This window comes from Sinocyclocheilus anshuiensis, unplaced genomic scaffold (assembly GCF_001515605.1).
Source record: "Sinocyclocheilus anshuiensis isolate Anshui unplaced genomic scaffold, SAMN03320099.WGS_v1.1 scaffold552, whole genome shotgun sequence".
Classification (NCBI taxonomy): Eukaryota; Metazoa; Chordata; class Actinopteri; order Cypriniformes; family Cyprinidae; genus Sinocyclocheilus; species Sinocyclocheilus anshuiensis.
The window spans coordinates 1,384,418-1,395,372 of NW_015554362.1; the positions used below are offsets into that span (position 1 = coordinate 1,384,418).

The 10,955-nt window shown below is 37.2% G+C and overlaps 1 protein-coding gene across 1 annotated transcript in view; it reads left to right on the top strand.

Annotated features, from left to right (window-relative positions):
• Positions 1-727: 727 nt before the first annotated feature.
• The window catches only part of LOC107671442 (antigen peptide transporter 1-like), a 10,921-nt gene continuing 693 nt past the window's right edge, over positions 728-10,955 (top strand). Inside the window, exons 1-12 of the mRNA XM_016464364.1 lie at positions 728-857; positions 1,295-1,629; positions 1,750-1,939; positions 2,932-3,046; positions 3,490-3,620; positions 4,917-5,122; positions 6,817-7,014; positions 7,206-7,334; positions 7,538-7,726; positions 9,127-9,300; positions 9,536-9,695; positions 10,098-10,234. Of these exons, the coding sequence (XP_016319850.1) occupies positions 1,303-1,629; positions 1,750-1,939; positions 2,932-3,046; positions 3,490-3,620; positions 4,917-5,122; positions 6,817-7,014; positions 7,206-7,334; positions 7,538-7,726; positions 9,127-9,300; positions 9,536-9,695; positions 10,098-10,234 (1,956 nt within the window). The 5' untranslated portion in view covers positions 728-857; positions 1,295-1,302. The remainder of the gene's footprint in view (positions 858-1,294; positions 1,630-1,749; positions 1,940-2,931; positions 3,047-3,489; positions 3,621-4,916; positions 5,123-6,816; positions 7,015-7,205; positions 7,335-7,537; positions 7,727-9,126; positions 9,301-9,535; positions 9,696-10,097; positions 10,235-10,955) is intronic.

Sequence of the window (10,955 nt, forward strand, 5' to 3'; positions counted from 1 at the left end):
AATATAAATATAATATAAATATAGATTATATATTAATTTGCCACAAAACTGACCAGGATGGTCTGATGGTGTGTTTAGATATTTTTAATCAGTGTAAAAATGTAGTGGACAAAGTGAATACTTATACTTATTGTGGTCCCCTTAAAAATTCAGGGATACCAGTTCTAAAAGGCAAATTTACTGTGTATTATTTGTTATCTGCATCCAGCCTTTATGAGCAGAGAGGCAGGTTACAATACATACTTATGAATATTAATTAAGTTACACTGACGTTACTTGGTAACATTTGGCTCCTTCACGCAACGCGCTGCGCAACGTCTGTGAAGAGAACAGTGAAGACACTGGAGACGCGTTCATAAATGCTGAACTATTTTTAACTTAACCCTGCGTCTTAAAACGTGGCACTCTTGACGCAAGGGCCCTGACAAAACAGCCAGACGAGTCGCAGCGGTCAAAGACGCCTATTTAAAACATCGAAAGACGACGTAAGAACGCGTCCTGTGCGGCATTTTTTCAGACGTTCAACGTTTTTATTTATATGTATAAGATAAATCCTTCTTGATTGGCTAGTTGCCTCTACCAACATCTGCCTGCTAACCAATGAGGTAGGACTACATCGCCACCGTCACGTTACGTAATTAATATTCATGAGTTATGCTCAGATGGGATTTTCCTTGCCGTTCATACTTTCGGTTTCAGATTTGAAGCTTGTGTGCAGGGTACACGAGCCCCACTATCATCCCTCTTGTTTATTTACTATTTTTAAGCTATAATGTATTAAATAAATGTGACGACGACATTGAAAACATTACATTCTTACATTTTAAAGCAGCTTTTCAGTAGTATCTTCTAACAAGGTACGTATTGTTTGCTCTTTCTTTTTTCAATGGCATATTGTTGTCTACATGCAGTGCTGGAAAATCTTTAAGTTTATTCAATCCTGTACAGTCCCAAACAATTCACAACTCTTACTATTCTTTCTTTTTTCAATGGCATATTGTTGTCTACATGCAGTGCTGGAAAATCTTTAAGCTTATTCAATCCTGTACAGTCCCAAACAATTCACAACTCTTACTATTACTTTGATACAAAATGGACTGTTAAGTAAGCAAAAACTCATCGAACCTAATATTAAAATACATTTTTAGTGAAAGTGAAACTGATTTACTTAATCGAAACCACTAACAAAAAAAAAAGTACCATTGTTTTACATAAACACTTTTTTTTACACTAATTGCAAAGTTCTGTGATTTCATTCAGATATTTGTTTTAAATGCTGTTTTCTCATTGGCAGTGCTGGAGATGAAGGATAAGATGGCCGTTCCTCTGTTCGCCCTGTTGGCAGTGTGTGTGGACGTGAGTGCCGTGATGTTCATTGGTGCCATCCAGCTCTCCCCGTCCTTCATCAACAACACCTTCATCATGCTGTGGTCCGGTGGACTGCTCCGAACATGTCTCCTCCTCTTCGTCTCCTTCACCTACCCTGGCAGCCCAGCGTGGATGAGAGGATTCGAGGGGGTGCAGACAGCTGTAGTTCATGGTCTTGTCTATCCAGTGTATATCCCCTTCCTCTGGGCTTGTGACAGGCCTATAGTGGAGCTGGTGTGGGGTTGGCACACCTGTCAAGGGGTAAGATGGGTTTTAACACCTTTAAATGGTGTACAGACACATGGAAGAGTATTTTAAATGCCAGGTGTGAAGATACAGTGGCATTTTGTATGTGCGCATTAATATCCGATTATATTTCAGCTCCTGCAGGGTTATGCGGTGTTGGCTTTGTCTCTGTTGCTGTGGAAACGACATGTTCCCACTCTCCTCCCAACGGCCAAAAAGGAGAAAACAGAGCAGAAGGCTTCGCTGCAAAGGCTGCTGGGATACATGAAGCCTTTCAGTGGACGTTTTGCAGCCGTCTTTTTCTTTGTGGTTATTTCTTCATTAGGTAAAAATATGTGTTGGGTCATACATATAAATGCACATTTTCTGTTTAATGTTATGAGTCAAAGTCTGGTTTGACCATTCTGCAAAAAATAGCAATAACCTAGAGCAGGCGATTCCAGTCTTTTAGATGCCATGGACCCTAACATATGAGCATCCTTGTGCAAATGACCCCAATCCTAAAATTAAAAAGGCAGCTATATATTTTTATATATTAAGACCCAATTTATATTGTAAAAAAATTAATATTATAAATATGTCTAAAATATTATTTGACATATATTTACTTTCTATTACTATAATACTGTTAGATGTATTATTTATTAAAATCAAATGTATATTATTAAATTTCAATCATTTTATCTATTTATTTAAATAAAAATGATTTATTTATGGAGATTCATTTTAATTTTTAACATTTAATTGTTATTATTGTTACAGTTTTTCTCTTACCTTTTTCACGGACCCTTGAGGCCCTTGCCTAGACAATACATAATGGGCATTTTCTGTGTTTTTTATTTTTTATTTTTACAAAATACATTTGAATAAATATTGTATAAAATAGTTGTTGATTTAAATTAATGTATCTGGATCGGCCATTAAAAAAATTTCACATGACATATCTGTTGATGGCTTTATGATCTGTAAATAATTACTTTGAAATCTAGCCTACAGTGTCATTTAAAACTATAGTCTGACAAATGAAAGAAAGTTCAGTTTCGTCGAATGTTACTTTTACTTTCACTTTGGTCAGGTTTGCTCTGATAATTGTTGAGTACACAAAATCATGCCAAGTTTGCAAACAGAGTAAATATGTACTTTTCAGCAACTATATTGGACCTATTGATTATTCTCTATAGAGATAAGACATTTTAATGTTTTAATGAATAAAGTATAATATGGGTCACTGATCATAAACATCTTTTGTCTGTAAGCAAATTAGAAGATGTAGACATAAATGTTAACATGCAAATTTGCATGCATATTGTCCCGCAGGTGAAATGGCGATTCCTCATTACACTGGGAAAATGACTGACTGGATCATGAATGAAGATGAACCCGAGGCTTTTAACCACGCTATCACTGTCATGACACTGATGACCATTATGAGGTAAGACCAAAAAGACAATCTTTTACACTACTGTTCAAAAGTTTAGGTCACTGCAAAGCAGAGACACATTAATATGATCAAAAGTGACTGTAAAGACAATTATAATGTTACATTTATAAAGTTTCAAATAAACATTTTCTTTTGAACTTTCTATTCATGAAAGAATCCTGAAAAAATTTATCACAGTTTGCACAAAAATATTAAGCTGTTTTCAGCATTTATGATAATCAGAAATGTTTCTTGAGCAGCAAATCAGCATATTAGAATGATTTCTGAAGGATCATGTGACACTGAAGCCTGGAGTAATGATGCTGAAAATACATTAGATTTTTAAATATATTCAAGTAGGAAACATTGCTTTTTAATTGTAATAATATTTAAAAATATTACAGTAACAGTAAACAGCTTGCATTAAAAAATAAATGCATGAATGTTTTCTGCAGCGCTGTGTGTGAGTTTGTGTGTGACCTCATCTACAACATCACCATGAGCCGAATACACACGTCCATCCAAGGACTCGTCTTCCAGTCTGTGCTGAAGCAGGATATTGCGTTCTTCGATAAATCTTCCACAGGTAAAACTGCAAACATATTCCATTAGTGCTGTTCTTTTTTAACAGCGGTGTCTTTTTTCATATAACTGTTGCTGTCTTTGATTGTTTTAATGCATCCTGTCACTGTTACCGGTTTCCTGTTTAGGGGACATTGTATCTCGCATCACCACCGACACCAACACCATGAGTGAGTCTCTGAGTGAGAAGCTGAGTCTGCTCATGTGGTACTTCATGCGTGTCATCTTCCTGTTCGGCTCCATGGTACTGCTCTCCCGCACGCTGACCTTCTTCACCGTACTCGGCCTCCCCATCATCTGGATCATCCCAGAATTTTCTGGCCAGTTTTACCAGGTAAGATCGATATTAATCTTATATTAATATCATACATTAGATTGTAGGCTAATATCTTAAAAGGAGCATGTTGCATTGTATTTTTTCACATTTATAGTGCACTTGTAATGTTAGTTAAATCAAAATGTGGTTAATCGGGTTATATATATATATATTAATTAATTATATAAATTAAAAAACATTTTCCCCTGGTTCCCTTTCAAGGGAACTTCGAACTGCGTCCTCTAGGGGTCGCTATGGCCTAGAGGACGCAGTGTCTCGTTCCCTACTCAGGGAACCATGGTTACATAAGTAACCTGAGACGTTTCTAGGCTTAAGCCTAGTCCCCGACTAAAGTGTAAGTCTGAGCTGTTTCAACTGAAAGAAACGTGCACTGATTGATCTTGAAATATGTCAGTGCCCTTGTTTTGTCTCAAGATACACACCAGTAATGTTTTTTTTCTAAGGCATGTTTATAAAAATTACTTTAAAATCCTAATTGAACTATGGCCTAGTCCTGGCTTAAGCTAAGCCCCGTCTGTGAAACCGGGCCATTAACTAATAAGTATCACCATATTTCCTCAGTTGATTAATCACAGTATAAGACAATTGTTTTGTATTAAATATATTCAAGTAGGAAACATTGCTTTTTAATTGTAATAATATTTAAAAATATTACAGTAACAGTAAACAGCTTGCATTAAAAAATAAATGCATGAATGTTTTCTGCAGCGCTGTGTGTGAGTTTGTGTGTGACCTCATCTACAACATCACCATGAGCCGAATACACACGTCCATCCAAGGACTCGTCTTCCAGTCTGTGCTGAAGCAGGATATTGCGTTCTTCGATAAATCTTCCACAGGTAAAACTGCAAACATATTCCATTAGTGCTGTTCTTTTTTAACAGCGGTGTCTTTTTTCATATAACTGTTGCTGTCTTTGATTGTTTTAATGCATCCTGTCACTGTTACCGGTTTCCTGTTTAGGGGACATTGTATCTCGCATCACCACCGACACCAACACCATGAGTGAGTCTCTGAGTGAGAAGCTGAGTCTGCTCATGTGGTACTTCATGCGTGTCGTCTTCCTGTTGGGCTCCATGGTACTGCTCTCCCGCACGCTGACCTTCTTCACCGTACTCGGCCTCCCCATCATCTGGATCATCCCAGAATTTTCTGGCCAGTTTTACCAGGTAAGATCGATATTAATCTTATATTAATATCATACATTAGATTGTAGGCTAATATCTTAAAAGGAGCATGTTGCATTGTATTTTTTCACATTTATAGTGCACTTGTAATGTTAGTTAAATCAAAATGTGGTTAATCGGGTTATATATATATATATTAATTAATTATATAAATTAAAAAACATTTTCCCCTGGTTCCCTTTCAAGGGAACTTCGAACTGCGTCCTCTAGGGGTCGCTATGGCCTAGAGGAATCAGTGTCTCGTTCCCTACTCAGGGAACCATGGTTACATAAGTAACCTGAGACGTTCCCTTTCAAGGGAACTTCGAACTGCGTCCTCTAGGCCATAGCGACCCCTAGAGGAATCAGTGTCTCGTTCCCTACTCAGGGAACCATGGTTACATAAGTAACCTGAGACGTTCCCTTTCAAGGGAACTTCGAACTGCGTCCTCTAGGGGTCGCTATGGCCTAGAGGAATCAGTGTCTCGTTCCCTACTCAGGGAACCATGGTTACATAAGTAACCTGAGACGTTCCCTTTCAAGGGAACTTCGAACTGCGTCCTCTAGGGGTCGCTATGGCCTAGAGGAATCAGTGTCTCGTTCCCTACTCAGGGAACCATGGTTACATAAGTAACCTGAGACGTTCCCTTTCAAGGGAACTTCGAACTGCGTCCTCTAGGGGTCGCTATGGCCTAGAGGAATCAGTGTCTCGTTCCCTACTCAGGGAACCATGGTTACATAAGTAACCTGAGACGTTTCTAGGCTTAAGCCTAGTCCCCGACTAAAGTGTAAGTCTGAGCTGTTTCAACTGAAAGAAACGTGCACTGATTGATCTTGAAATATGTCAGTGCCCTTGTTTTGTCTCAAGATACACACCAGTAATGTTTTTTTTCTAAGGCATGTTTATAAAAATTACTTTAAAATCCTAATTGAACTATGGCCTAGTCCTGGCTTAAGCTAAGCCCCGTCTGTGAAACCGGGCCATTAACTAATAAGTATCACCATATTTCCTCAGTTGATTAATCACAGTATAAGACAATTGTTTTGTATTACAAGTTTTCTGAAATGTTATGTTTAGATGTGCAAAAGCAACATCATGTAATTAAATATGCCTTAATTTACATATATTTCAAGAACAAACATATGAACATTGGATAAAGCCGGGTTAAAAATTCTTGTTTTATTTGTATAAAACAACCCTCTGTAAAAACCATCAGAATATAGATAGGAATAAAACTGTAAAGTTTAGTGTGTGCAAATGATTCTGAAGTGGCTGAAACTGATTCAGTGTGTGAGGAAAAAACTCATTTTGAGAAAATGTCCTTTAAAGATATGTATTGTAATTGAAACCGGCAGATGCAAATAGATAATGCATAATAAAAAAATGCATTTATTTTGGATGTTTTCTTTCCACTAGTCTGAAAGAAGACATATTATGGAAGTAAATCAGTCCAGAATCTCAAAATTGACCAGTACATGAAAAAACAGTGGTTTTGTTTGTAGTGGCTTTCCTTAAGACGTCTGTGGAAATAAAGCATGCTCAAAAAGTGAGCACAGAGAATGTGCATTAAAATGATTTTATGTTTGGTATGCTGAAGTTTCCAGTGACACCTTCCAATTTGCTGGTGGTTTTCTTTAGCTCATCAAGTCCATCGAGAGCATTTGTGTTGATGTGTGATAATGTTTTTTCCCAACAGAAACTTTCTAAACAAGTGCAAGAATCTCTCGCCAAGGCCAATGATGTTGCCACGGAAACCTTCTCTTCCATGAAGACAGTGAGGAGCTTTGCAAATGAGGACGGAGAGACAGAGAGGTACAGGAAGTGCTTAGAGGACACGTATGCCCTGAACAAAGTGGAAGCCGCTGCTTACGCTGCCTCAACTTGGACCAATAGTGTAAGTGATTTTGGTATACTGACAACCTTTGATTTGGCCCACCATGCCATATCACAAGAGGAGGGGCAAAAATAGGAACAAAACATGCCATTGAAGCATATCTTCATTTATTATTTATATATACACTATTGTACATATTCATTTATTATCTAATGCATCTTGAAGTTTGAAATCAAATGTGCATTTTTCAGATGTCGAGTCTGGCTTTGAAAGTCAGTATACTGTACTATGGAGGGCGGCTTGTGACAGGAAGTGATGTCAGTAGTGGTGATCTGGTGTCCTTTGTGCTATATGAGCTTCAGTTCACATCAGCTGTGGAGGTAAGACTTCAGATTCTGTCTGTTTGAGCACAGACATCATGCTAAACAAGCATCACTATTTAAACAAAACCCTAACACTTCAACTTTAGGAATGCCCTGCAACCACTCACAACACACTAGAATTTCTGTGGCGACTTTTGCATGGGAAAACACCACTTTTAGTTTGCTTTTGTGGCTTTAAACCAATGCCTCTTCTATCACAGGTACTGATGTCATACTGGCCGCATGTAAAGAAGGCAGTCGGTGCTTCAGAGAAAATCTTTGAATATGTGGACCGAAAGCCTGATATTCCTCCAAATGGATCCCTCGCTCCTCAAACTCTCAAAGGACATGTGGAGTTCAAAAAGATCACCTTTGCTTATCCAAAGCGACCGGACACAGATGTGCTGAAGGTATGTATTGAAAAAGCTCAGTAAAGATGTCCTATTATATTTCACAAAATCAAAAGAAAGAAATCATCTTTTCGCAATTTTTGCAAGAGCTCGCAAATTTTCGTAATTGCTGCAGATTTTCCGCAGATTTTGGGCTTAGATGCATCCCATGACGTCATCGCAACACGCATTCAGTCAAAGAAAGGTTGTTTCTCAGTTCCAAGAAATGGAATGAACAGCCTTGCGTTCTCACTATGACTGATTTACAAGAGCTACATTGGACAAACAAACCAAAAGCGGAACGAATCCGCGTTACTCGTTTGGGCTACGCAGCGCAGACCGTTTATCTGCTGGGGCTGATCTTGATCACGAGGCACAGCGCTGGGAGATACAGTGAAGAAAGCAGTCCAATTCGCAGCAGAATCAATAACGTCTCTGTTAAAGCTACAGATATCAGAACAATCACCACTGATGTGGAAACCAGGAAAAACATTGTTCAATAAACACAAATCACCACCATTCACCATGGATTTAACATAGTAAAACTACAGGAACAACTTGTGGCTGAAATAGTCTAATGTTTTCGAGTGTTTTTAAATGCTTCACACAACATTTCCCAGTGCTTCAAAGCTTTAAGTATTACCGAATTTGAAAGTTATTTTAAATGTGATGACATTATTTGTTCATCCTTCATAGGTTGCCCCCATTTATAAAACTAAAAGTTTCATAATGTAGGAAAGCAAACACTTATTTAAAAATAAAAAAATACATTAAATGACCACTAGTAGATGGCTGCAGAAAAGTACTTATAGGCTTGTTAGCCATTTCCACTCCCTAAGATATATTTTTTGTATTTATTAAATTATATTTAGACATTATGAATGACAGTCATAAAAGTTAATTTTATCTGCACCTCAACTACCCAGACAGCACAAGTACATCTGTAAGACGTCTGCTAAAGATCTGGGAAACATCTGCTGTGTAATCTGATAAACATCTTAGAGACGTATTGCAGATGAGCAAACACTCTAAAAAATACATCTTGCATACTGTATGTAAATGCAGAAATCAAATAGACATTTTTGAGATTGGAGTGAGTGCTTTACTGTCAGGTTCTGGTGGCACCTTCTGTAGAACTTAATGACACTAACCTCAAATGTTAGTCTGGAGCCCTACAATGGTTCTCGAAGTCAGAAAAGTCATTTTAGGCCGCAAAAATCAGAAAAAAGTCCTGCGAAATCCTGGAGGGACTGATTATGACAGTGAAAGACATTTTAATATTTTCATTACTTTAATGCAAATAAAATTCTCATTCTCGGTGCTGTAATGGCAAAAAAAGATTGTAAAATATTTATACAGTTATAAATATTATACATTTTATTATATTTTATATTTAAATAATTTGTTGCTGGCCTTCCTAGAACGTTTCTCTTGAGCTGAAGCCAGGCCAGATCACGGCTCTGGTTGGTCCATCAGGTTCTGGAAAAAGCACTATTGTGAGTTTGCTGGAGAGATTTTATCAGCCTCAAAGTGGGAAGATTTTACTGGACCAGAAGTCACTGCTGGAGTACAAGGACCAATATCTACATGAGAAGGTAATCCTATTCTTTTCTATATACACTCAAGAAAAAAGAGAAAAAAGGTTATTTGTGCCTAAAGGGTGCATAGTAGTACCTTAAAGGTACATATTAGTACCTACCTAAGTGACAGCTTTTGTACCTTTTTTTTTTTTCGGAGAGTGTACTAATAGCTGCATCTAAATAAATAAAAGTGACTTTCTTCGTTTGAATTCTTTGTTTGCCGACCTTGTTTAATCTCCACCCTCTTCAGATTAGTGTGGTGTCACAGGAGCCGGTTCTGTTTGCTCGGTCAGTGCAGGAAAACATCAAATATGGCAAAGAAAATGCCTCGGATGAAGAAATGCGCGCTGCTGCCAAGCTGGCCAATGCAGATGACTTTATTTTGAATTTGCCTAAAGGATATGACACGGGTGAGTCTTAAAGGAATAGTTCACCCAAAAATGAACATTTGTGGAAAATTTACTTACCCAAGGACATCCAAGATGAGTTTGTTTTTCATTGGAGCAGATTTGGAGAAATTTAGCATTGCATCACTTGATCACCAATTGATCCTCTGCAGTGAATGGGTGCCGTCAGAATGAGAGTCCAAACAGCTGATAATGATGGATTTGTTTCCTAAAAACACGCAGCTTTTCACTTCACGAGATGTTAACTGATGGACTGGAGTGGTGTGGATTACTTGTGGATTATTGGGATGTTTTTATCAGCTGTTTGGACTCTCATTCTGACGGCACCCATTCACTGCAGAGGATCCATTGCTGAGCATTTAAAGTTGGTTGAGAAAGTAACACATGTTGTTTTGTTATTCTCAGATGCTGGAGAGAAGGGCGGTCAGGTCTCCGGAGGTCAGAAGCAGCGTATCGCCATCGCCAGAGCTCTGATTCAGAAACCCCAGATTCTAGTGCTTGATGATGCTACCAGCTCACTGGACGCCGAGAGTGAACACAGGGTAAGAGGCACACTTATTGATGCCGTATACACCACGAAAACAACCACCTGATTGAAACCATTTGGAAAAGCCCATACATGTACATTAGGGTTGAGTGATGTGTTGAATATTCACAGTATGTTTGCAATAATTTTGCATTAAGCAGCATTGTGAATATCGCTTTCATCACAACCTTCTTTGAAATTTGGCCATTAAGTTTGCTAAAGAGAATATAATTTCCAGTAGTAAGAAGTTCAGTTTTGTGAATCATTTCGAGCTGCCTTAATGAATCGATTCAAAACTCTGTTTAATGAGTAATTTGCATCACATTAAATGCATTTAAATATATGTTAAATATATGTTAAACATTTTAAATCTAGGCCATTTAAGAGCAAATACATAAATATATATTTATACCAAATATCAGCTAAGTTTGAAAAATATTGAAATACTGAATCAATCTGTTTAATGATTAATTTGCATCATATTTTTAGTAAAACATTGGTGGGTAAATATATTTTTTATTCTTCTATGTTTTTTTTTTAATAGTTTTAGTTAATACTGTTATGCAATTTTAAATCTATTTTGTTAAGGTAAATTTATACCAAATATCACCTAAGTTTGAAAAATATGACACTGAATCTATTCAAAACTTTTTAATGATTAATTTTCTTCATATAAAATAATACAAATTATTTTTAGTAAAATATATTTTGGTATATTATATATATATATATATATT